Raw genomic sequence first — 27751 nt, 5'->3', positions numbered from 1 at the left:
TAGGCTGGTCTCAAACTCCTGGACTCAAGCAATCCTCCTGCCTTGGGCTCCCAAAGTGCTGGGATTACAGGTGTGAACCATGTCAGCCCTGTGTTTTCGGATGACTTCAGTTTAGGATTTCAGTTAGATGTTCAAAACTATGAATATATACAATAAGAGTTACCCTTTCCCCCAAAATATTAATGTATTTTATATGCCATGTTGATTTTCTAACTAACATTTTTTTTTTTGGTAGAGAGTTTAAGAGCCTTATATCTAGATACAGAAAGAGACTTGGAGTCTAACCTGGGATTTGCCACATATTAACTGTGAGCCATGTGACTCAGGGCAAATTCTCTAATCACTTTAACCAAAGGAATAGTAATATTGGAATTATTTATTGCATGTGTTATTGTGAGATTCAGATGAAATAATAGATGTGAAGTTGCTTTGAAAATGTCAAGAACTTGGCCGCGTGCTGTGGCTCACACCTATAATCCCAGCACTTTGAGGGTCTAGGCAGGTGGATCACTTGAGGACAGGAGTTCGAGACCAGTCTGGTCAACATGGTGAAACCCCATCTCTACTAAAAATACAAAAATTAGCCAGATGTGATGGTGCGTGCCTGTAATTCCAGCTACTCGGGAGGCTGAGGCAGAGACTTGCTTGAACCTGGGAGGCAGAGGCTGCAGTGAGCTGAGATCATGACACTGCACTCCAGAGTGAGACTCCATCTCAGAAAAAAAAAATGTCAAGAACTGAACAACTATAAGGACTGTGTCTGAGTAGAACACGCTAATAGCTTTGTGGAGAGTGCGGAACTACCTTCAATATATGTAGAGGACACTGGTAATAATTTGTGGGCAAATAAAGGATTTCTACCTGACTGTCAGAATATTCTAATTGACTTTGGGAATATAGAGCAATAGCATCAAAATCCATCTTAGGCACTTCAACTAGGGAAGAGAAATAGAGAAAAAACAAGTTTTTAGTTTCAGGAGAAATAATTTGAAGGAAGTTTTCTTGTGTCAGAAATTGTAAGGTAGAGAGCTGGAGATGTGGAATTAATAAGAAAGTATTTTCAGCCAGCTGGACAACCTGGATAAAGAAACATAGTAACACAGTGACCTGTATAGAAAAACCTCTCAATTTCATATTTGTGTCTATTGATTAAGTTTCCCTGATATTCCATCCATCAGAGAGGATTAAAGATGTGGAACAGGGTAGGAGAAACAGCCCTGGATTTAGGGTAAAATTCTGGTTTGAAATCTCATTTCTGTCATATATAATACAATTCGTATGACATTTTCTTGTATAAGGGAGGAACAAGGATGCTTGCTCTGCTTCATATTTCACTGTGTGAAAGTCAAATGTAACTATGAATATAAAGGGTAGATTATTATTATTATTATTATTTTTTTTTTTTGAGACGGAGTTTCGCTCTTGTTACCCAGGCTGGAGTGCAATGGCGTGATCTCGGCTCACCGCAACCTCTGCCTCCTGGGTTCAGGCAATTCTCCTGCCTCAGCCTCCTGAGTAGCTAGGATTACAGGCACGTGCCACCATGCCCAGCTAATTTTTTTTTGTATTTTTAGTAGAGACGGGGTTTCACCATGCTGACCAGGATGGTCTCGATCTCTTGACCTCGTGATCCACCCGCCTCGGCCTCCCAAAGTGCTGGGATTACAGGCTTGAGCCACCGCGCCCGGCCCAAGGCTAGATTATTAATATCAAGGCAGTTGAATTGTAAAAGCTTGTTTTCTTTCCTTATACATTCCTCACCGTGGAGACAGCTAGGTTCTGTGGCAATGAAGAAAATTGATCAATGACTGTTTTTGGTATTACTTTGAGAAGCAGGGATGAAATGGGGCAAGGAAAGAACTTAGCTTCAAACTGTAGATTTAAGTGGGAAGCCCAGATCTTTTCATGTTGAGAACTGGGATGGAATGTAGGTGCTAGAGATGGTGCAGCAGTATGGACTGTCACAGGATTGGGGTTAAAAACGTCCAGGGCTGGCCGGCATGGTGGCTCCCGCCTGTAATCCTAGCACTTTGGGAGGCCCAGGAGGGCGGAGCACGAGGTCAAGAGATCAAGACCATCCTGGCCAACATGGTGAAACCCCCGTCTCTACTAAAAATACAAAAATTAGCGGGGCGTGGTGGCATGCACCTGTAGTCCCAGCTACTTGGGAGACCAACGCAGGAGAATCGCTTGAACCCGGGAGGGGGAGGTTGCAGTGAACGGAGATCGCACCACTGCACTCCAGCCTGGCGACAGAGCGGTATTCCGTCTCAAAAATCAATCAATCAATCAATCAATCCGAGGCTGTCCTTATCTGTTCCCTTAGGCAAACCTTAGGCAAAATCGTTCTATGTTAGTCTGGAGGATGACTGGTGAACCTATTTAAATGCAGGAGAGCATAGACTTGTGGAAGTGGACCCTGGAGATGTACTGGCAGGTGAACAGAGTGTTGAAAGGAGAAACGTGATTCATGAGCGTGAGTTCGGGCTTCCACGGATGGAGAAGCATCAGCAGCGGAGTTTAAAGGCGGTGTGTTTCAGGTGATGTGTGATTCTGGATGCCGGAAGCTTCAAGAAAATACTGGTGGGCACTTAGCCTTCCCTGTGGTTGCCAATCCCACGCGGGGCGCCTCTAGCGTCGTAATTCTCTTTTCCCCGACCAGGAACCTCCGCCAAGCCCCCAGTTCTCTCCTTCGACCCAGCCTGGCCCGGGGCAGCGGTCCGGGCAGGACCCGCCTCCGGCCTGACGCAGCCTCATTCGCGGTCACCGGCGGGAGCGTGCCGGAGGGTGCGGCCGCGGGGGCTCGCTCTGGGCCACCCCCATGGAGTGCGGCGCGAGGTCCAGTGTTTCCTCCCGCTGCGGGGCGGCGCGTGCCCAGTGGAAGGGGCGGTTCCCGGACCACAGGAAGGGGAGCCAGGTCGCGCGGACTTTCCCTTTTGCCTACTTCCCAGTCTCGGGCAGGCGGGCTCGGAGGTGGCGAGAAAGCGCAGTCTGGCTGCGGCTCGGGGTCGTCCCAGGTACGTCGTGCGCGCCCCTTCCCGGGGTCGGGTCGGGTAGGGTCGGACGGGAGCTGCAGTCCGGTCACGGGCTCCGGGGACCCCGGGCTCCTGCTCGGCTGCACCTGGGCCCCTCGCTCCTGTCTGGGAGGGGACGGCGGGGAGCGCGCCAGGCCCCCGGGACGCCGGTGCTTCTCTGCGGGGCCTGGCGCGGGAATGTGGACGCCAGCGAAGCCGGCTCTGGTCGGCCCTCGGGAGAAGCAGGGGCCACACGGAAAGGGAGTTCGCGGGTCCTGGGGATCCCATGGTGGGACCCCGCGCGCGCAGTGCCAATGGGCTGTGGCTGGGCCGAGCGCCCTTCCAGTCTTGCTGGTCACCGCGGGAAGTTTCCGCTGGGGCTCCGGGCCGCCGGCTGCCACTTCACTCCGGAGGGAGGCCCAGGTGGGCGGTGGCCCCGGCCCGGCCCGGCCCAGCCCTCCCGCTTCTCTCATTCCTGCTAGGGTCACTTTCCCCGCCTCCTGGGCCCTCTTGGCTCGTAGCGTGGGTGACTAGGATTGGGTAAAGGCTTTAGGGAGCCAGTGAAGTTGAATGCTAGCGTCTCGTAGCTAGCATTCAGTGTGTCCCCGCTCGCTGGTTACTGCCAGGACGGAGCTTGGGTTTCGGTCACTGTGGCCCAGAGATGGGAAAGGTTGCGTGCTCTGGGTCTGTCCAGGACCCTGGCTCCCTAACCCGAAGTTTGGTCTCTGCTCCCTGGCAGGTTTCACCCCACCTCTGCGTTCCTTCATTCTTAGGATATGTGAGTTAGGTCTCTGAATAGAAGACAACTTACAGCGTTTAAGCAAAGTCGAGTTCTTTAAGTGCTTTGAAGTGCCCTTTACAGCTTCTTCAATTTCCATAAATAAGAACTTGTGTTTAGAACTTAAATGTAAGCCAGGAAAGGCTTTTTTTCCTGTTTGAAAGAGAGGAAAAGAGAGAAAGAGGTGATTGGAGGTGATGGATGGGGGGAGAGAAAGGGGAGGGTAATTGTTCTGGGTGTAAACAAGTCAGTCTGCTGAGATGATTTGAATCTATTGTGTTATTAAGATTTTTACCAAAGAGTAACCGGTAGATAGGGTGGCCTGACTTGAAGGGACAGACAGAAACAAACAAATCCACAAAAACGAAACAACAAAAGCAGGAGCAGAAACTATTGGAAAATGATTTATTCACCAACATTTTAAAGTTTCTTCCTTTTCTAAGCAAAAAACATTTGCATCTTTAAGTTCTTTATAATGTACTCATTTTACAAAAACTGCCAGAAGTTGACAGCATGTTTTGGGAGTTTGTAAGCTATCAGTTAATTTTTTGTTTGTACAGTTGTATTGAAACTAACAGAGGAGAAAAAAAATCTAATGGAATACCCCCAAATTTAAAAGAAGGCGAGAAAAGAGAGACAATAGAACATAAAACAAATGGGACAAGAATAAAGCACATCGTTGTCGTAGTCTCTTTTGTGCTGCCGTAACAAATACCTGAGACTGGGTAATTTACAAAGAACAGAAATTTCTCGACTCATTGTTCTGGAGCCTGTGAAGTCCAAGATTGAAGGGCTGCATCTGGTGAGGGTCCTCTGGCTACATTCTGACATGATGGGAGGCATCACATGGTGAGAGAGAGCAAGAGAGGACAGAGCTTACTTTTATAACAAACTCATTCTCACAGTAACCTGCTCCATTGGTAATAACATTAATACATGTATGAGGGTAGAGCCTTCATGACCTAATCACCTAATCCCACCTCTCAACACTGTTGCATTGAAGATGAAATTTCCAATTCATGAGCTTTGGGGCACACATTCAAACCATAGCAACAGTTCAATTACTTTAAAGCCCACAATATCAGTAATTATATCAAATGCAGCTTAATACATTAGTAATTAAATGAGAAAAACTAAATTTTTTATGATAATCAGACTAATATTGTCAGACTAGACTTCAAAACAATCCAACAATCAATCATATACTGTTTACAAGAGACACATTTATGGATACTAAAAGGAATAAAGTGAACAGATGCAACCATTTATCAAAAGAAAGCTGTTGTGGCAATATTACTATTAGACAAAATAGAATAAGGCAAAAAAAAATCATAACTGTAGATAAATGTTTCACTAGGTTAAAGTTTTCACTGAGAAGAGATAAAAATTCTGAATTTCTAAGTATCTGTAACACAACATTAAGAAACTAGAAAATAGAAAAAGAATAGAGCCAAATTGACAGAACTAGAAAAAAATAGAAAAATAGAAAATTCATAGAAAAATCCACAATCAGAGCGGGAGATTTTATCATATGCCTCTCAGTAGTGATAGAAAAAACAGACAAAAGATCAGTAAGGATAAAGACTGTGAACACCACAGTGCAGTTGACATAAGGAACCTATAATGTTTCTAACAGCTGCTGAAATCACAGAACATACTTAAAATCTGACCACATACTGGCTGAGCCCTGTTGCTCAAGCCTGTAATTCCAGCGCTATGGGAGGCCGAGAGGGGCAGATCATGAGTTCAAGAGATCAAGGCCGCCTTTGCCAACATGGTGAAACCCCATCCCTACTAAAAATACAAAAAAAAAAAAAAAAAAAAAAAAAAGTGACCATATACTGGCTCATAAACTGCAATACATCTTAAAGAATTTAAATCATACAGAATATGTCTTCTGACCATAAGGCAATTAAAGTAGAAGGGAACAGAAAAACTTATAGAAAATTCCCATATGTTTGGAAATGAATGAATACATTTTTAAATAACCCACGGGTCAAAAAATAGAATGAAATCAAAAAATGTTTTTAATGAATTATGGAAAAAATTACATATAAAAACTTGTCAGATGCACCTAAACTGCTTAAAGGAAGATTTATAACCTTAAGTGCATATATTAGAAATGAAGAGTGACTAAAAATGAATGAGCAAGCAGACACCTCAAAAATTAGAAAAGGAGTAGTAAAATAAATCCAGAGAAAGCAGAACAGGGGAAATAATAATATAAGAATAGAAATTAATGAACTAGAAAATAGAGGATCTATCACATTGGAAGTTGGTTTTTTGAAAATGCAAATAAAATGACAAACCTCTGGCAAGACATTAAAAGAAAGCAGGTACAAAGAACTCATCTAAGGAATAAAACTGAGGACCTCTCTTGTTAAATGACATAGGCAAGAGGCCATTATCCTGAGACTGTCTCTATACTTCGAGTTCTTAAAAAATAAACTGCAACTTAACTTAGTACAATACATAAACAAAGTGAAATCTTAATTAGGAGTCTTTTTTTGTAATTAATAGCCAAGTTTCCACCAATCATAAATAGCCAAGCTTTAGCCAGTCACAAGCAGCCAGCTGATCAGACTATGCCCAAACAGGGCAAATGCCTATTACACCATGCCCAAATAAGGCGGACTACTAGCTGACGCTAATCAGGTGATTACTGTGCCTCTTGTGTTTGGCCTATAAAAGCTCACTGCTCACACTGCTGGGTGGAGCTCTCTGAGACTTTTGTGAGTCTGAGTGCTGCCTGATTCATGAATAATTTTTTGCTAAAATAAACTCTGTCGAATTTAATTTGTCTGAAGTTTCTCTTTTAACAGTTTTTGGTGTTACAAGCGGGATCCAAAGGAGACCTATAGTGACCTTAAGAGCTCTTAGTGACCAAGTGAAGGCACCTGTGGGGCTCATTGTGCCCATTGCTCTTTCACTGCAACTGTTAGTTGTGGTTAAGTTCTTGCTCAGACTTGAGCACCATACATTTGCATTTTCAGCTCTCTGACTTTATTTGAGCAATTTTTTGACTGGATTGGCTCCAGAATTGGATTGGATCCAAAGAAGAGACTGAAACTGGATTGGTGCACTAGGAGGCCTCCAGCAGATAACATTACTAGAAGAGAGGGAATCATGGGCTTATCTGGGTTTAAGGAGTGTACAATTCCAGCCGATTTCATTTATAAGAATTATGGACAAAGAACCTGTGCTTTTATAGAGAAATGTGTGAGCCTTATTAAAGATAACCTAGAATTACAGAGAACAAAGAAGAAAAGCCTCTTAAGGCAAACAGGCACATATTTTGCAACAGGCATACAATGCATACTAATAACATCACGGTAAAAGGGGTATCCATTACCTCAAGCATTTATCCTTTCTTTGTGTTATAAACAATCCGATTAAACTCTTTTAGTTATAAAATATACAATAACTTATTGCTGACTGTAGTCCCCCTGCCTTGCTATCAAATAATAAATCTTATACACTCTATCTAACTGTATTTGTGTACCCGTTAACCATTCCAATCCCTCTGGACCTACAACTACACTTCCCAGCCTCTGGTAACCATCATTCTACTCTCTCGCTCTATGAGTTCAGTTGTCTTAATTTGTAAGTGAAAACATGGGATGTTTGTCTTTCTGTGCCTGCTGTATTTCACTTAACATAATGTCCTCCAGTTCCATCCATGTTGTATGACAGGATCTCATTCGTTCTTATGGCTGAATAGTACCCCATTGTATATGTATATCACATTTTCTTTATCCGTTGATCTGTAGATGGACACTTGGGTTCCTTCTAAATCTTGGCTACTGTGAATAGTGCAGCACTAAACATGGGAGTGCAGATATCTCCTTGATAGATTGATTTCCTTTCTTTTGGGTATATACCTACCAGTGGGATTACTGGATCATGTGGTAGCACTGTTATTAGTTCTTTGAGGAACCTCCAAATTGTTCTCCATAGTGGTTGTACTAATTTACATTCCCACCAACAGTGTACAAGGGTTCCGTTTTATCCGTATCTTCGCAGCATTTTTATTGCCCGTCTTTTGGATAAAAGCCATTTTAACTGGGGTGAAATGATATCTCACTGTAGTTTTGATTAGCATTTCTCTGATGATCAATGATGTTGAGCACATTTTCATATATCTGTTTGCCATTTGTATGCCTTCTTTTGAGAAATGTCTGTTTAGATCTTTTGCCCATTTAAAAAATTGGATTATTAGATTTTTTCCTATTGAATTATTTGAGCTCCTTATATATTCTGGTTATTAATCCCTTTTCAGTGGATAGTCTGTGAATATTTTCTCTCCCATTCTGTGTATTGTCTCTGCACTTTGTTGATTATTTGATTTACTATGCAGAAACTTTTTAACTTGATGCGATCCCTTTTGTCCATTTTTGCTTTGGTTGTGGGGTATGACTTGCTTGTGGGGTATGACTTAAGAAATCCTTGCCCAGACCAATGTCCTGGAGAGTTTTCCCAACGTTTTCTTTTAATAGTTTCATACTTTGAGGTCTTAAAGTCTTTAATCTATTTTGAATTTATTTTTTTATATGGCAAGATACAGGGGTCTAGTTTCTTCTGCATATGGATATCTATTTTTCCCAGCACCATTTATTGAAGGGACTGTCCTTTCTGCAATGTATGTTCTTGACACATTTATTGAAAATGAATTCACTGTAGATGTATGGATTTGTTTCTGGGTTCTCTATTCTGTTCCATTGTTTTGTGTGTCTGTTTTTATGCCAGTACCATGCTGTTTTAGTTACTATAGATCAGTAGTATAATTTGAAGTCAGATGATGTGATTCCTGCAGTTTCATTCCTTTTGCTGAGAATAGCTCTGGCTACTATGGGTCTTTCGTGGTTTCATGTAAATTTTAGGATTATATCTTATTAACATATTTCTGTGAAGAATGTCATTGGTATTTTGATAGAGACTGCATTAAATCTATAGATTGCTTTGGGTAGTAGGGACATTTTAACAACATTGATTTTTTCAGCCCACGAACATCGCATATCTTTCCATTTTTTGGTGTCCTCTTCAATTTCTTACATCCGTGTTTATAGTTTTTATTGTCTTTTACTCCTTTGGTTGAGTTTATTCCCAGATATTTTATTTGTAGCTAATGTAAATGAGATTACTATCCTGATTTCTTTTTCAGATTGTTCACTGTTGGCATATAGAAATACTACGGATTTTTGTATGTTGATTTTGTATACTACGATTTCACTGAATTTGTTTATCAGTTCTAATTGCTGTTTGGTGGAGTCTATGATTTTCCAAATATACAATCATATCATCTGCAAAAAAGGATAATTTGACTTCTTCCTTTGCAATTTGGATACTCTTTATTTCTTTCTCTTGTCTGATAGCTCTAGCTAGGACTTTCGGTATTATGTTGAATAACAGTGGTGAAGGTGGGGATCCTTTTCATGTCCAGATCTCAGAGGAAAGCCTTTCAGTTTTTCTCTGTTCAGTATGATACTAGCTGTGAGTCTGTCATATATGGCTTTATTATGTTGAGGTATGCTCCTTTTATATACAGTTTTTTTTGTGCTTTTTGTCATGAAGTGATGTTGAATTTTATCAAATGCTTTTTCATTGTCAGTTGAAATGATCATATGGTTTTTAATCTTTCATTCTGTTGATCTGATGTATTACATTCATTTATTTGCATATGTTAAACCATCCTTGCATCCTTGCTTTTTATTTTTTGTGTATCTATTGTAAGTTTTTTTTTATTCGTGGTTACCATGGGGTTTGCAAGTAATATAACCCATTATTTTAAACTGATGACAACTTAACACTGATTACATAAACAAGCAAACAAATAACAGAGAAAACTAATAAAAACTCTATACTTTAATCCTCCCTTTTAAACTTTGTGTTATTACTGTTTATATCTTATTGTACACTCTGTGTCTTAAAAAGTCGTTTCAGTTGTTATTTTTGATAGATTCATCTTTTAGTCTTTTTCCTCATTATGTGACTAGTTTACATACCACAATTACAGTGTTATAATATTCTGTTTTGCTGTGTACTTACTATTACCAGTGAGCTTTGTACCTTCTGGTGATTTCTTATTACTCATTAACATCCTTTTCTTTCAGACTGAAGACCTCTCTAGCATTTCTTATAGGACAGGACTAGTGTTGATGAAATCTTTGTTTTTGATTGTCTGGGAAAGTCTTTATTTCTCCTTCACGTTTGAAGGATATTTTTGCTGCATAAAATATTCTAGGATGAAAGTAATTTTCCTTGGGCACCTTAAATGTGTCATGCTATTTCTCCTGGCATGTAAGGTTTCCATTGAGAAGTCTTCACTAGATGTACTGGAGCGCCTTTGTATATTATCTGTTTCTTCTCTTGCTGCTTTTTAAGATCCTTTTGTTTTTTAGTCAGAGTCTCGCTGTCACCAGGCTGGAGTGCAAGTGGCGTGGTCTTAGCTCACTGCAGCCTCCGCCTCTTGGTTCAAATGATTGTCCTGCCTTAGCCTCCTGAGTAGCTGGGATTATAGGTGCCTGCCATCATGCCTGGTGAATTGATATATTTTTAGTAGAGACAGGATTTCGCCATGTTGGCCAGGCTGGTCTTGAACTTCTGACCTCGTGATCCACCTGCCTCCAGCTCCCAAAGTGTTGGGATTACAGGTGTGAGCCACCATGCTCAGCCAGGATCCTTTCTTTATCCTTGATCTTTGGGTGTTTCATTATTAAATGTCTTAAGGTAGGCTTTTTTTAGTAAAAACAACCTGGTGTTCTATAAGTTTCTTGTATGTGAATATTGATATCTTTCTCTAGGTTTGGGAAACTCTCTGTAATTGTCTCTTTGAATAAACTTTCTACCTCAATCTCTCTCTACCTCCTCTTTACGACCAATAACTCTTAGATTTGGCCTTTGGAGGCTATTTTCTAGATCTTATAGACATGCTTCATTCTTTTGTATTCTTTTTCTTTTGTCTCCTCTGACTTTGTATTTTCAAATAGCCTACCTTCAAGCTCACCAATTCTCATTTCTGCTTGATTAGTTCACTGTTAAGAGACTCTGATGCATTCTTCAGTATGTCACTTTCATTTTTCAACTCCAGAATTTCTGCTTGATTCCTTTTAATTATTTCTATGTCCCTGTTAAATATATCTGATAGGATTCTGAATGTTTTCTCTGTGTTATCTTGAAAACAGTTGTTCTGAATTCTCTGTCTGAAAGGTCATGTGTTTCTGCCTATACAGGATTGGTCACTGGTGCATTATTTAGTTTGTTTGGTGAAGTCTCGTGTTCCTAGATGGTCTTGATGCTTGTTGATGTTTGTTGGTGTCTGGGAATTGAATGGTTTTTATTGTAGTCTTCACAGTCTGGGCTTATTTATATCCCTCCTTCTTGGGAAGGCTTTCCAGGTATTCAAAGGGACTTGGGTATTGTGACCTAAGCTTTTGGTCACCACAGCTATATCTGCATTAGGGGGCACCTTGAGCCAAGTAGCACTGTGATCCTTACAGACTCACAGAGATATCACCTTGGTGATTTTCTGTAAGATCTGGGAGAATGCCCTGGGATTACCAGGGTAGAGACTGGTGTTCTCTTCCCTTACTTTCCCCTAAACAAATGGAGTTTCTCTGTGCTGAGCTTCCTGGAGCTGGTGGATGAGTGACACAAACACCCCTGTGGCCACCACCACTGGGAGTGTGCTGGATCAGACCCAAAGCCAGCATAGCACTGGGTCTCATCCAGAGCCCATGGTGATGGCTGCCTCGCTGCTGCTTATGCTCCCTCAAGGCCCCAGGGCTCCACAGTCAGCAGATGGCAAGGCCAGAAGGCTTGCATCCTTCCATTCAGGGTGGCAAGTTCCCCTGGGCCCTGGGCAGGTCCAGAGATCCCATCCAAGAGTCAGGGCCTGGAGTTGGAAACTTTAGTAATCTACCTGGTGCTCTATCCTACTCTGGCTAAGCTGGCATTCAAGCCACAAGAAAAAGTCCTTCCAATTCTTCCCTCCCCTTTCCTCAAGCAGAGGACTCTCTCCCCACGGCCATTATTGCCCCAGGCATATGGTGACTACTGCCTGGCTATTGCTTATGTTCACTCAAGGGCCAAGAGTTCTTTAGTTAGCTTGTGGTAAATGCTGCCAGACCTGAGTCTCTCCCTTCAGGGCAGAGTTCCCCTTTGGCTCAGGACAGGTCCAGAAATGCTGTCCAAGAGCTAATGCCTAGAATTGGGGACTCAGGAGCCTGGTTGGTGTTCTACCCCACTGTCACCAGGCCGGCACCCATGCTATAAGACAAAGTCCCCTTTAATCTTCCCTCTCCCCTTCTCGAGCAGAAGGAAGGAGTCTCTTTGGAGCTGTCAGCTGCTGTAACGGGGGTTGGAGGAGAGGAGCTGAAAGCACTCTTTTGGCCACCCTGGCTTGTGTTTCACTAGGTCATGTGCACTCCAAGTCCATTCACTTGGAGCCCAGCATAGTACCAGGACTTGCCCAGGAATTGCAGTCCTTGTGGTCTAGACTACTTTTCAAGTTTATTTAGAACCCTAGAGCATGGTATCCTGTGGTGGCAAAGTTTTCTAGGACTCAAGTTCCAACTACTAGGGTAGATGATGATTATTTACCTCTGGCTATGGCTGGTCTAAATGCTGTCCCCATAGGCACTGGCTAGATTCTGCTCTGTGTTGCTTTCTGCTGTGACAGGGCAGCACTGAGTTACAATGCAGAGTCCCACAATCACTGTGCTCTCTCTCCCCTGAGCACACAGATTCTCTCTCTGCACCATGCAGCTGCTGCTGAGGATTGGGAAAGAGTGGTATAGGTGACTCAAGACTGTCTTTCCTACCTTCTTCAGTGTCTCTTTCAGTGATATGAAGTTAAAACCAGTTACTCTGATCACTCATCTTATTTTTGACTCTTAAAAGGGTGCTTTTTTATGTGAATAGTTGTTCAATTTTATATTCCTGTGGGGAGGATGATCACTAGAAGCTTCTATTTGGCCATCTTGCTCTGCCTCCAACCTCGTGCATGTTTTAAACCTTTTCCCATGGATGTCTGCTTTTATTGTAAACAACTAGGACAATGGAAAAAAAAGTCCACTCTTACTTCAGCTTTTTGACGGATCCACACTCTCTTTGGCCTGGAATGTTTCTCCATTAGAAGAAGCTCCCAAGGCTTGACTCCCAGAACAATAATCAACCAGTCCCTCAGAGAAAAAGAAACTTTACGTAGCGGGGCTTTAAAATCAAGTCCAAAGAGTTCTTGTGTCTGAACTTGCCCAATTGAGATTTGAACCATTTTCAGAAAAATCATTTCTAAGACTTAGTTCTCTCTGTTTTCTCTATCCAATCCTGTCTCATCCAGGGGAACGTCTGAGTCAACTGAAACCCGTTTTATCAAATCACTGCTAACTTTGTACCATCCAACTGTGCCCACTTCTCATTGCTATGCTCCCAACTTTTCAAGGTCAAGAATTTATTTATTTTATTTATTTATTTTTTCTTTTTAAATTGCATTTTAGGTTTTGGGGTACATATGAAGAACATGCAAGATTGTTGCATAGGTACACACGTGGAAGTGTGATTTGCTGCCTTCCTCCCCTTCATGCTCCCAACTTTTCATTGAGAACAAACAAAACAAAACTAATTGATCTGTCATTTAACCTTGAAAACAAAACAAAAAAAGGATGAACCGGTCTCTGACTATTTAAGATTGGAAGTATCCATGATGAGTCCAGACATAAAAGCTGCTTGTCCTGATCTTAGTGAGCTCTGCCTTGAACTCAGTAATCTAATTTAAAAAACAAAAGCTGGGTTGGGAAACTGCTGATTTAGTTGAATTAGCCTACAAAATATGCCTGTCTTGTATAAGGCCTATTTTCAACTGGTTCCTTAGGGACCACTTTGTAAGAGAAACTTACATCTATAGAGAGAATCTCGACTTGCAAGGGTGTCTCTGTCTTTGCACCAGGACAAAAAGGAGGACTAAGCCACTAGAGAATGGAGAAGGCATTGTCTTAAATTTACATAACAAATCTGATCTTTGTTTGAGGTACTTTTCCTGGCCATCTGGTCAGAACTGGGTCTTTACTTATACTCTTCCTGCTTTGTTCGGGCAGATAATGATATTTAAACCTGGTAAGTTCTCTCACTTTGGGATAAAAATTTTCTACCCTGTCTTCACCAGGAACAGATAGCTACTCCTTTAAAATGCAAATGTGGTAAAGATAACTCATTGGAAGAAGAAGAAAAAAGAGCTCTGTAAATTGGGTAAATGAAAAATCTTAAAAGTCTTTTCCACAAATATTACCAAAAACCTTTAGCCAACTGAGCAAGTAATCTTAACTTGTTCTAGCTGCCAGAAACATAATTTGGATCCAAATATTTTGTGAACTATTGAGTTTTATGTTACCGTGCCTGGCATATGATTAAAATTTTAGAATGAAAACTATAAGATCCAATTCTGTCTGTATGTTTATATCTGTGTGAAATTTTTCTATCTCTGGATGGTATTGCCAAAATTAAATTATAGAAGAGCTTTATTTAATTGGCGTAAAGAAAAGTCCAGCTATGGTGGCTCACACCTTATAATCCCAGCACTTTGGGATGCTGAGGTAGGAGGATCATGTGAGGCCAACAGTTTGAGACCAGCTTGGGCAACATAGCAAGACCCCATATCTACAAAAAACAAATTATCTGGGCATGGTGGTGCAAACCTGTAGTCCTGGCTACTTGGGAGGATCACTTGAGCCCAGAAGTTCAAAGCTTCAGTGAGCTATGGTCATACCACTGTACTCCAACCTGGGTGACAGGGAGTCTCATCATTTAGATGCAATATATATATATATATTGCATCTAAATGATGAAAAAACTTTATTCTGCATCAGGGTATGTGGAAGGTGAAGCTGCATTTGAGGCACACTATACATGAGGAATGATCTGTATATGGTGAGTACAAAACTCAATTATATAATTATTTCTTAGCTAGTACCAGATACTCCAAATTACAAATGCTTAAAAGTAAAATATGATTTGCCATACTAAAAGGCTGGAAGTGAAATATGACAGAATTTAAACCAGCAGATATAAATGCAGCACCTATATTTTTAAAAAATCAAATATTGGGGGGAAAAATCAAATACTGAGAAAAGCTCTGGCCTTAAATACATCTTACCTGAAATCCAGCCAGAAAGCCAGTCCTTGATTTTAGCAATTTTAATTCATTGTATGAAAAAAAATTATGAGTCCTAGGTGAATCCAGTGACGAAAGGGCGCTTTTTGGGTTAAAACTACAAAAGAAACTTGTTTTCTGGGAACATTAAGGAATACATTTTAAATCATTTTCAGAATGACTAATTGATGTGCTGATCTTCAGAAAAACTTATCTAGTCTGTATAGAAATTCAACTTGAAATAAGAATGAGGCAGAGTGATTTTTTTTAAAGGGAGATACACACACACACACACACACACGCCCTTCAGGTCAGTGTAACATGACTGTGATAATCTTACAAATGAAACACAAAGTCAATTCAGAGCAGCGTGGCCTTGGAGACCACCCACACCCAACACAATTGTACATACTCAGCTTTGCTGTCAAGTTAAGGAGTGAGCAAATGAGTTCGCTATCAAAGGTCATGTTTTCACAGTCATTCAAATTATATCCCCAAAACTTTTCTTGTATTCTCTACCCTTTGACTTTTTTTTCTTTCAAAGAACTGATTGCAGAGCATACAGAAATCCAGCTATACTTTATGTGCTACTTTAGGTGGAGTCTAATTTTTTTTGAATTTATCATTGCTTAAAAATCTTTAAAATAGCTTAGTGAGGCCATGACAGTGCTGGCCACGTGAAGATGTAGCCTTTTGTTGTGTTTAAACAGTGTCACACCATCTATCACTGTCCCATTGGTCTGAAGTGTACTGGCAAACTAAGCATCCTGTAAGACAAGCTAAAGCTTGCTTTTTGCCAATCAGTTTAAAGTCTTGCATCTCTTCATTGATGCACTTTCTCTAGGTATTGATAGTCAAAAGCACAAAACATTTATTATGCATTCAATCATGTAGCTAAACAAAATCATCTCTAAAAATATTAAAAATAAATAAAAATTAAAATATAGAAAAACAAGTGCTTATATAAATTATTTCTTAATATCTTAGAAACTCAAAATGTTTTTCAAGTTTATGTGATCTGGGATAGTATTCAGTAAATAAAAACTAGTTATAGGGTTTGTTGGTTTGAGTAAAGCAGGCATGTTTTCAGAGTTGTTGGCAATAAACATGATACAGATGTACAACTTTTTCTACATAGGTTTACTAGTAAAATAAGCTCATTTTATTTGTATGTTGTAAAATTTCTTAGCAAGAAAAATTAAGATGATGGCTACCTGTTTAATATCTCATTTTGGTGAGGACTGCAGCATAATTATTAAAAACAACTGAGTTAAATAGATGTAAGTTAAAATTTCCATATAAAAGATGCTCTTCCTATACCAGAAAGTTTTAAAGATGTTATCATCAGAGGCAGAAAGTTGAGGCTGAGGGATATCTGTACAAACAACAATTTAATTTTCAGGCTTAGCTAAAAAAACCTAAGAGGATAGAGATAAAATTTTGCATCACCTACAGCTACTTATTACAGAGAGACTAAAGATAGTTGGGTCTGTTACTAAACATATTTTCTGTCACATTGAAAAATTATACTATGAGAAGGCACATGCTTCTAGAAATTATAGTTCATAGATATGTCAATGTACAGAATGCTGGTGTGACAGTTCACAATTGCTTGCTTTCTAGTTTTCACTGGAACTTAAAGTTACTAAGGATAAGGTAATCCCAGCACTGTGGGAAGCTGAGGCAGGATGATTGCTTAAGGCCAGGAGTTTGAGACTAGCTGGGGCAGCACAGCATGACCCATCTATGAAAAAAAAATTAAGATATGGTACTAGAATTACCTGAAATAATAAGGGAAAAAAACTCTAAAAAGAAGATGTGTTTTGGGTAAGAAAAGCTATTATAAAGTATGAGGGGATGTTTTGTTTTGTTAAGGAAAAAATAAAATAATATTTGTCCTAAAGTAGAATGCCTGGTTGTTAACACAATGAGAAAGAGAAAAAGTATAGAACAGAAACTGAAGGGATATAAGAAAGTTGTAGAAGGTTGTGGGACAGGAATCCTGGGAAGGGAATTTTATATATGATCAAGCTAAGATTTGAAGACAATTATAAGTTTTTTTAAAAAATTGAGCATTAATATCAAAAACATACTGATACAGAACTAGAAATTTGTCCTCTATGTTAAAACAACAAGGTTTTCTTGGAGTATTGGTCTGCTCTTAATAAGAAATTGAAAGATTTTTCTTTACCTGCTAAGTAATTGGCCTAGGAAATGAAGATACTGTGTTTTATTCAGATAATTTATTGTGTTTCATGTTGTCTTTATTAGATATTTGACTGCCTCAGAGACCTAAGTTCACCTTATTAAAAGAGCAAGAGTTTCTACAATTAATGTGGCTTTCTGTATTTGCCTTTGAAGTTTTTTACCAATCACTGTAGTAAAATGAATAAATATTATTTCATAGGGACCCGTGATCCTGTTTTCATCAAATATTTTAAACCTTTTGATGCTTTTGACTTCTTGCAATCAAATTCTAAATTAAAATCTTTTGACCTTGAACAAACTTTGGAAGCTTCTAGATGGGCTTCTGGAATATCTCAAAATAAATTGTTTTCTCTCCTGATAAAAAGAGAGATATTAAACTAATTAGGCTTATTTGATATGTTAAATTGCATGGGAAGCATTGCCAAATAAGAAGTGATGGTGAACTTTCTGTAAGTCATATTGTATGGGTATGTTATTAACATGTGCTTCAGAAATTATATCAAATTCTTAGAAACCAGATAGTTGTGGTATAGCACTATCAGCCAAAATTCTAGTTATCATGAAATATTATGTGTTAATACAATTTCCTTATCAATTTCATTATTGTGAACTCTCATCATATCTTTAAGTCCATTTTAAGCCTTGTCATCTACAAAGAGTTCCTTGTTTTGCTCTGGTACTTTCTGGACGCCATGAAAAACAATTATATAAAGTGTGTGGACCTATAAACAATCAAACAAAAACCCTGACGTGTTCTTTTAAAAGATTAATGGAAAGAACTCTGACAAATACAGGTTTCTGGTAACTTTAAGATCATACTACTGGACTGGATAAGAACTTCCAGAACTCTAGTAAAGAAAGGATTGGTTCAGAAAACCAGCAACCCAACATTAAGCAGAATAAGAATTAACTGAATACTAGGGAAATGCTTTGGCAGATTTTCATGCTAAGTCAGCCAGTAATGAAATTGTTAAGATATATAATCTGAAAGAATATTATAAGATTTATCTGAATCAAATTATCTATGATAACCTATTTAAATGAACAACATCATGCACCTGAATTGGAGAAACAAAACTGTTATTTAAAAGGATGTAAATTCAGTGTTAAATGTGGCCTCATGGATCAGACAGCTACCTGGTCCTTTCTGAGTCCATCTAGCTTCCATTATTAAAAGTTCTATGCTCCATGACTCATCACAGAATAGATAACATGAAATTATGAAAAAATATTGGTGTTATGAATGTTCTAAAATTGCTAAAATGGCTTATAATCAATATTTGGTTTATCAAATCCACAATTTTTATAAGATAATGAAAACCGCAGTTGGTACATTTCTACCATCTATTGGACTATTTGAACATTTGCAGATGTATTTCATTCACTTGCCTTATTGGGAACCAAAATATTCTTATAATAATATGTATGTTCCCTGGTTGGATAGAAGCTTTCCCATACATGAAGGCCAATGTTGTGACAGTAGCTAAAATGTTAGTAGAAAACATGCTTTCTTAATGGGGTGTTCCTGGAGAAATCTCCAGTGACAGAGGTGCACATTTCACTGGACAAGTTATAAAACAGTTAAATAAAGTATTGCAAGCAATGGCGTTACTATCGTCCCCATGATCTTCAATTTTCTGGGAAGGTCAAAGGGACAAATGGTAATTTACAACTGAAATTGGCAAAGTTAGTTGGATGTATTGATTGCCTTGGCCAAAGGTATTACTACTGGCCTTGATGGCCATCAGATTTACTACTATTGGATAACATAAATTAACCCTTTTTATGAAATAGTTACCGAAAGACCTATGCCCCTAGTAATAAAACCTCATATAGCTCCTACTCTTATAAACTCTGACACGATTAGTTATTGCAAGGCTTTAATGCATTACGCCAAAGTGTATTTTCATCAGGTAAAAAATAAGCCTTTCAGGATTCACCAAATGAGAATAACCAATCTGATCTAGAATCCAAGGATTAGATCTTTTGGAAATGACATCAGAGAAAGACTATCCTTGAACTCTCTGGGAAGGGACTATATCATATTCTTCTCACCATCCACACTACGGCAAAACTTCAGGGCCTTGATCTTGGGTCCACATCTCTCAATTCAAGAGCATTCCTCGAGATGCTTGAGAAACCTATTAGAGATCTGAAGGTAAAACTGACCAGGGGGGTTTCTTCCCAGAGCAGATGACATCTTAGATGTAGATAGCTTTCTCGAGGTCATGAATTAGGATTTCTCTTCTGTCATAAAACCATTGTTCCTTTTCCTTTTTACCTTTTGCCATCTTTCTATTTATACATGGCAAGATAATGGTGTGGTTAGGATTTCACAGTTGATCGTTTCTGGAGGAAACTTAAGTGAATGCTGGATATGTCATCTTGAATGAAATACTTACATGTTTTAAAGACCTAATTCACTCTATAACAAATTTTATTGATATTCCAAGTGTGACTGCTGGTTCAAATTGCATGTCTGGTCTTTCTATAGGTTTAGGCTTTTTGAGTCACATATTCAGATTTCGTCTTTAAAGCTACAGTAGACAAAATGTATAGGAGAGGTTTTACAGTTAAATTATTCCAGAAACTGAATAAGAAAACCAAAAGGGGAGATAATTAGGTAGTTTGTAAAATTCATAACTGTAATTCTCTAATTGTTGGTAGTCTCCATTGATGATAATTAATAGTAGAGTCTTGAGTAAATACTACTACTGCTTCCCCATTGAAGACCCCTGTAGTACACAGTGTCCCACAGGGAACTGTCTGTTGTGCACCTCCAGCATATATTTTTATCTGTGAATGATTTGACTATCAATCATAGGCATAGGCAACTCCATGTCCCAGTCGGTAGGAAATTAGAGGTCATTGTGGATTAGGGATTCTAACAGTACCACTGTCACTGTTTCTTTTTATGTCATAGTGCAGATTAGAAGGTATAGAGCAATGTCAAATTTCCATAGCCAAATGGAAGCTTGGCATTGCTCTGTACCTCTTAATTTGCACTATGGCGTAAAAAGGACATTTCCAGCAGGTGCAAATCCCTCTAAATGGGCATCTTTTATTCAAATGCTCTTTCCCTGGCTTGGAATAAATGTAAATTATGATGAGAAATCCCTTTCAAACAGTAGCTACTACAGCTGACTCTACTGCAAAGGCTATAAAAGTTGCCCAGTGAAGTTCTCTAAATTCTTTTGCTGAAGTTTCTTTGGATAACAGGATTGCCTTGAGCTATTGATTGGTTCATAGTGTGGGGGGGTGGTGATAGGGGTCACTGTGTATAATAGCTAATACATCGTACTACGCTTGCATAAAGGAATCTGTTATAAGGAAAATGAAATAAAGGTGTAAAAGTTGGAAAGAAGAAAACCATCATGATGTCTTAATAATGATTGGGGATACAGAAAATAAAAAGAATCCACAAACTATTAGAATTACCAAGTTAATTTAACAAGATTGCTCAGTGCATGGTCAGTATGCAAAATTTCATTGAACATCTACATATACATATATGCCATATTGTATTAGATTGTTTTGCATTGCTATAATGGAATACCTGAGGCTGGGTAATTTATAAAGAAAAGAGGTTTGTTTGGCTTATGGTTCTGCAGGCACTAGCATCAACTTGAACTTAGAAGGTTTTTACTCATGGAAGAAGGGGGGTCAGGCATGTCATATGGAGAGAGAGACAGAGGGAATGAGAAGGAGGGAGCAAGAGTGAAGGGGGAGGTCCCAGAGTCTTTTTAAACAACCTGATCTCCTGTGAACTAACAGAGTGAGAACTAACTTATTACCATGAAGAGTGCACCCAAATACTTCCCACCAGGTCCTACCTTCAACACTGGGAATCATATTTCAGTGTGAGATTTGGAGAGGACAAACATCCAAACCATGTCACATATATAAATGTGTAAAACTATTTTAAATGTTTTAAAAGTAACAAATAGGAATAAAGCTCACAAAATATGCTCAAGAACTTTACACAAAAACCATAAAATACTATTGTGGTAAGTTAAAGAAGTCCTAAATAAATGGAGAGACCTGTTGTGCTCATGGATTGGAAGATTCAGTACTGTAATGATGTTAATAGTTCCCAAATTGTTGTGTAGATTCAATACATTGCCAATTAAAAACTCAATGGGCTTTGTTGTTTGAAACTGACAAGCTGATTCTGCCATTTATAATATTCAAAGGGGCAAGAATAACCAAGACACATTTGAAGAAGAATAAGGAGGAAGAACATATTTGAAGAATAAGAAACTCTATTAAATGTTTATCACTTAGATATTGATATATACATTTGAGATACATCTATTGCCTAGATATTGAGATATATTATACATTCAATATGGTTTGTTGCTGATATAGGGATAGACAAATAAACATTGGATCAGAATAAAGCACTGAAACAATACCCACCCCTATATGGACATGTGGCTATTGACAAAGAAAATATTGTTGATTATTTCCCCAAGATGATCTTTAAAGGATAGCTTAATTGAACATCCATCTTAGAAAAAAGTGAATCCTTCTGCTACCTCAAATATCAACCACAGGTAGATTGTAGATCTAAAAGTGAAAGGCAAAGCAATAAAGATTTTAGAAAATAACAAAGAGAACATCTTTAAGAAAATATGGGATATCTTTTAAAAATAGGTCACAAAACTATTAAAAATATATAAAAATATAAGAACATCTGTTCATCAAAAGCACTATAGTTTGAATAGTGGTTTCTCCTCCAAAATTCATACTGAAACTTAATCCCCATTGTAACAGTACTAATCCTAAAACTAAGTTTTAAGGGGTGTGACCTTTGGGAAGTGCCTAACTCATGAGAGCTCTTTCCTCATGTATGGGATTAGCATCCTTATAAAAGGGCTTGAGATTGAAGGTAGTGCCCCCTTGCCCTCACGTGAGGACACAGCAACAAGGGCACCATCTTGGAAGGAGAGAGAAGCCCTCACCAGACACCAGTGCAGATGCCTTCATCTTAGACTTCCAGCCTCCAGAGCTATAAGAAATAAATTTCTGTTCTTTATAAATTACCTGGTGTCTGATATTTGGTTACAGAAGCACTACTAGACTAAGACAAAAAGATTCCATTATGAAAGTGAAAAGGCAACCCAGAGAGTGGCAGAAGCTTTTGGAGATGATGGATATGTTTATTTCCTGGATTGTGATGATGACACCATGAGTGTATACATATATATGTATACATAATGTATACAAATTGTGTACATTGATTATATACAGTTTTTTTGTATACCAATTATACCTTAATAAAGCTGAGGAAAAAAAGAAAATACAGAATAAATATGCATGGTATGACCTACTTATTTTTTTAAAAAAGAGGAGGGAATGCAAAGCAGTGGTTTCGGTGTGAACATAAAAATTCTGGCTCCAACAGCATTTAGATTCCCAAACCAACCATCCTTATGTTTTAATTCTCTGTGACCATAAATTGTACGGGTCAGGTCTTTATAATCTCTCAGATTCTGTAAATGTGGGGAATTAGTTTTACCCATAAAAAGTTTTGTTCTTGGGGATAAATATTCTTTTTAAATTCTTGTATAGTTAGTACTGTGAAAATACAGACAAAGGCATACAAATGCAAGGAATGGGGTAGCTGAATAGAGCTGAAGAATGATATAGGGCCCAGAAGGTGGGCAAAGAGAAAGTTGTTGGATTTATGGCTACAAGTAAACTAGCAGTTGTGGTGCAGATAGTTTTATTTCCCCCACATTCATCTGAACGGCCCATCCAGACTTAAACACTATTTTCTGCATTTACTTCTAGGCAGGAAGATAGGGTTCTGATGGTGTGAGACTCCTTCAACCCAGCAAACCACCTTGGTCTGCCTGGAGTTTCCAACACCCCTCCTGCCTACTAGTGATAGGTGCCAGGCAGGTCGACACACATGCAGCTTTTTTCTTTTGGTGCCAAAGCATGCTGCTCCTGGAGTTTCATTCAGTGAATGAGAGCTATGATTTAGTTCTGTGAGCTCTCTTTGAATCATGGGGGTCACTGAAGCAGAGAAAAGAAATGCTTAAATGTTAAGAAGGTTTGAAGTGCAGAAAAAGGTGATTATAAATCCATATGATTAAGCCTAGCCCATTTCTTAAAAGGCTTGATTGCTCATTCCTCCATTCATTGATTTACTCATTCTTCTAATACATGCTCATTGAGTCTTGCTCTATATTTCCAGATGGTTGTGATTTTAAGTACTGCACAGTGGTTGTATATCTGTGTTAGTGTTGCTGAATGTATCAGGGAACTCATTTTTTATCCCCATTTATACGTTCCATTCATCTGTTATTCTCTCTCATCTCTTATTCTCTCTGTCTCTCGCTCTCTCTCTCTCTCTCTCTCTGTGTGTGTGTGTGTGTGTGTGTTATGCCTAGAAAATATTTCTCAAAAATTAGAATTATAATATGTTGTCAAACACAATGACTCATTTGAACCTCTTTTATCTGTAGATTGAATCACTGGACAATGCCACATACTTTGTGGATGGTATGGGCCTTGGGGGCCATCATCAGCCTCTCCAAGGAAGAATCCTCCGATCAGGCATCTCTGTCTTGTGACCACAATGGTATCTGCAAGGGCAGCTCGAGATCTTTAAACTCCATTCCCTCAGGGCTCACAGCAGCTGTAAAAAGCCTTGACCTGTCTAACAACAGGATCACCTACATTAGCAACAGTGACCTACAGAAGTGTGTGAACCTCCAGACTCTGGTGCTAACATCCAATGGAATTAACAGAATAGAGGAAGATTCTTTTTCTTCCCTTGGCAGTCTTGAACATTTAGACTTATCCTATAATTACTTATCTAATTTATCATCCTCCTGGTTCAAGCCCCTTTCTTCTTTGACATTCTTAAACTTACGGGAGAATCCTTACAAAATCCTTGGGGAAACATCTCTTTTTTCTCATCTCACAAAATTGCGAATCCTGAGAGTAGGAAATAGGGACACCTTCACTAAGATTCAAAGAAAAGATTTTGCTGGACTTACCTTCCTTGAGGAACTTGAGATTGATGCTTCAAATCTACAGAGTTATGACCCAAAAAGTTTGAAGTCAATTCAGAACGTAAGTCATCTGGTCCTTCATATGAAGCAGCATACTTTACTGTTGGAGATTTTCGTAGATATTACAAGTTCCGTGGAATATTTGGAACTGCAAGATACTGATTTGGACACTTTCCATTTTTTAGAACTATCCACTGGTGAAACAAATTCATTGATTAAAAAGTTTACATTTAGAAATGTGAAAATCACTGATGAAAGTTTGTTTCAGGTCCTGAAACTTTTGAATCAGATTTCTGGACTGTTAGAATTAGAGTTTGATGACTGTACCCTTAATGGAGTTGGTAATTTTAGAGCACCTGATAATGGCAGAGCTATAGATCCAGGTAAAGTGGAGACGCTTACAGTCCGGAGGCTGCATATTCCACAGTTTTACCTATTTTATGATCTGAGTACTTTATATTCACTCACAGAAAGAGTTAAAAGAATCACAGTAGAAAACAGTAAAGTTTTTCTGGTTCCTTGTTCACTTTCACAACGTTTAAAATCATTAGAATACTTGGATCTCAGTGAAAATTTGATGGTTGAAGAACAGTTGAAAAATTCAGCCTGTGAGGATGCCTGGCCCTCTCTACAAACTTTAATTTTAAGGCAAAATCACCTGGCATCATTGGAAGAGACCGGAAAGACTTTGCTTACTCTGAAAAACTTGATCAACCTTGATGTCAGTAAGAATAGTTTTCATTCTATGCCTGAAACTTGTCAGTGGCCAGACAAGATGAAATATTTGAACTTATCCAGCACGCGAATACACAGTGTAACAGGCTGCATTCCCAAGACACTGGAAATTTTAGATGTTAGCAACAACAATCTCAATTTATTTTCTTTGCATTTGCCGCAACTGAAAGAACTTTATATTTCCAGAAATAAGTTGGCGACTCTACCAGATGCCTCCCTCTTACCTGTGTTACTAGTGTTGAAAATCAGTAGGAATACAATAAATATGTTTTCTAAGGAGCACCTTGACTCTTTTCATACACTGAAGACTTTGGAAGCTGGTGGCAATAATTTCATTTGCTCCTGCGAATTCCTCTCCTTCACTCAGAAGCAGCAAGCATTGGCCAAAGTTCTGATCGATTGGCCAGAAAACTACCTGTGTGACTCTCCATCCCATGTGCGTGGCCAGCGGGTTCAGGATGTCCGCCTCTCGGTGTCAGAATGCCACAGGGTGGCACTAGTGTCTGGTATGTGCTGTGCCCTGTTCCTGCTGATCCTACTCACAGTGTGTCTGTGCCACCGTTTCCACGGCCTGTGGTACATGAAAATGATGTGGGCCTGGCTGCAGGCCAAAAGGAAGCCCAGGAAAGCTCCCAACAGGGACATCTGCTATGATGCGTTTGTTTCTTACAGTGAGCGGGATGCCTACTGGGTGGAGAACCTTATGGTCCAGGAGCTGGAGAACTTCAACCCCCCCTTCAAGTTGTGTCTTCATAAGCGGGACTTCATTCCTGGCAAGTGGATCATTGACAATATCATTGACTCCATTGAAAAGAGCCACAAAACTGTCTTTGTACTTTCTGAAAACTTTGTGAAGAGTGAGTGGTGCAAGTATGAACTGGACTTCTCCCATTTCCGTCTTTTTGATGAGAACAATGATGCCGCCATTCTTGTTCTTCTGGAGCCCATCGAGAAAAAAGCCATCCCCCAGCGCTTCTGCAAGCTACGGAAGATAATGAACACCAAGACCTACCTCGAGTGGCCCACAGACGAGGCCCAGCAGGAAGGGTTTTGGGTAAATCTGAGAGCTGCGATAAAGTCCTAGGTTCCTACATTTAAGGCCAGTCTTTGTCTAGTTGGAGTCTTTATACCACTAGTTGTAATTAAGTTCATTCAGACATAATTATATAAAAACTACATGGATGAAGCTGGAAACCATCATTCTCAGCAAACTAACACAAGAACAGAAAACCAAACACCACATGTTCTCACTCGTAAGTGGGAGGTGAACAATGAGAACACAGACACAGGGAGGGGAACATCACATACACAGGGGCCTGTCAGGGGGTGGGAGGCTAGGGGAGGGATAGCATTAGGAGAGATACCTAATGTAGTTAACGGGGTGATGGATGCAGCAAACCACCATGGCACATGCATATGTAACCTGCACGTTCTGCACATGTACCCCAGAACTTAAAGTATAATAATAATAACTGCATGGATGTACTGTCATTTGAGGACTTGCTTACTAAAACTACAAAACTTCAAATTTTGTCTAGAGTGCTGTTTTATAAAAACATGCCAGACTTAAAAGTTGGTTTTTGGGTTTTCTTCTATGGATAACCATGATCATAAGTCTATTATTGACATCTGAATATAGTCCTCCCTTGGTATCCAGGGGAGTTGGTTGCAGGATCCTCATGGATATCAAAATTCATAGATGCTCAGGTCCCTCAAGAGTGGCATAATATTTGCATATAACCTATGTACATCCTCCTGTATACTTTAAATCATCTCTAGATTACTTGTGATATCTAATACAATGTAAATACTATGTAAATAGTTGTTGTACTGTCTTTTTATTTGTGTTATTTTGATGTGTTGTTATTTTTTATTTAAAAGAATTTTAAAATATACTTTTGATCCGTAGTTGGTTGACTTCGTGGATGTGGAACCCACAGACATAGAGGGCCAACTGTAACTGTAGCAATTGGCTTAGTTCATTAGGAAATAGCACAGATGAGTTTAAGATTCTCAATGACTGTGTTATTCTTTCTGCTAAGAGACTCCTCTGTGGCCACAAAGGGCATTCTCTGTTCCACCCAGCTGTCACTTCTCCGTGCAACTGTTGTCAAAAGCAACAAGGCAAAGTATTTGGGGCACTCCCCCAGACTTGTTGCTATTACTAGAAAAAAGTGCTGTGTGTTTCCTATTAAACTTTACAGGATGAGAGATACCTAGAGGGCGTATTTTCATGTGATCTGGATCTGTCTTTCTGGTTACTTGATAGTTTCTCCAGCCATAGCTACTTGAGGGAGTGAGTCTATGGCACAAGATACGGTAAATTATGTATTCCTGTAATTTAACAAAACTATTAATGTAAATAAATATTCAGTTTAGGAGAATTTGAAAGACACCTCCCACATCTGAACTCTGGTCTTCCTCAGCCTCTAACTACCTTTTGAGTTCTAGTTATTGTCCAGTCACTTGGACTCTCAGTTCCTGTTTTCTAGTCTGTTTCCCCTGTATATTGTTGCTTTTTCCTTCTTTGAAAAGTCTTGTTTTTAATTCTAAAAAGGCCCGCCCTTTCCTCCATTTCCCACTTTAAAAAGTACACGTGAGCTAAATAGATTTTTTAAGCAAATATATACCTAGAGGTTCCTCATAATGACTCAAAAATAGTTTAATACACAATAATTTAAAGATAGCTACTACTACCATATGTTAATTTTGCAGTCTAGGTATAATAATAGCACCCATTAAATTTTGATGCACCATACTTTGCTAAGAGCTATTTGCTGATTCTGTGTGACTTTCTTCTTAAGCTGGGAATCATGTGAAAGGGAGTGAGCCTCCTTTTACCCCT

General features: G+C 39.2%; 1 protein-coding gene across 1 annotated transcript; it reads left to right on the top strand.

Moving 5' to 3' along the window:
• Positions 1-2871: 2871 nt before the first annotated feature.
• On the top strand, positions 2872-26009 carry TLR2 (toll like receptor 2). The gene is made up of 2 exons (XM_032248620.1): positions 2872-3017; positions 23620-26009. The coding sequence occupies exon 2, from the start codon at positions 23636-23638 to the stop codon at positions 25988-25990; it is 2355 nt and encodes a 784-aa protein (XP_032104511.1). The 5' UTR covers positions 2872-3017; positions 23620-23635; the 3' UTR covers positions 25991-26009.
• The last annotated feature ends 1742 nt before the right edge of the window (positions 26010-27751 follow it).

Source organism: Sapajus apella, unplaced genomic scaffold, assembly GCF_009761245.1.
Source record: "Sapajus apella isolate SASKATOON/1434 unplaced genomic scaffold, GSC_monkey_1.0 scaffold67, whole genome shotgun sequence".
Classification (NCBI taxonomy): Eukaryota; Metazoa; Chordata; class Mammalia; order Primates; family Cebidae; genus Sapajus; species Sapajus apella.
Note: the sequence above shows the minus strand (reverse complement) of the source record. Positions and strands in the feature narration are given on the sequence as shown.

Bases quoted from the DNA above. Each gene is read 5' to 3' on its own strand.
- TLR2 (XM_032248620.1), top strand. From the start codon at position 23,636: ATGCCACATACTTTGTGGATGGTATGGGCCTTGGGGGCCATCATCAGC.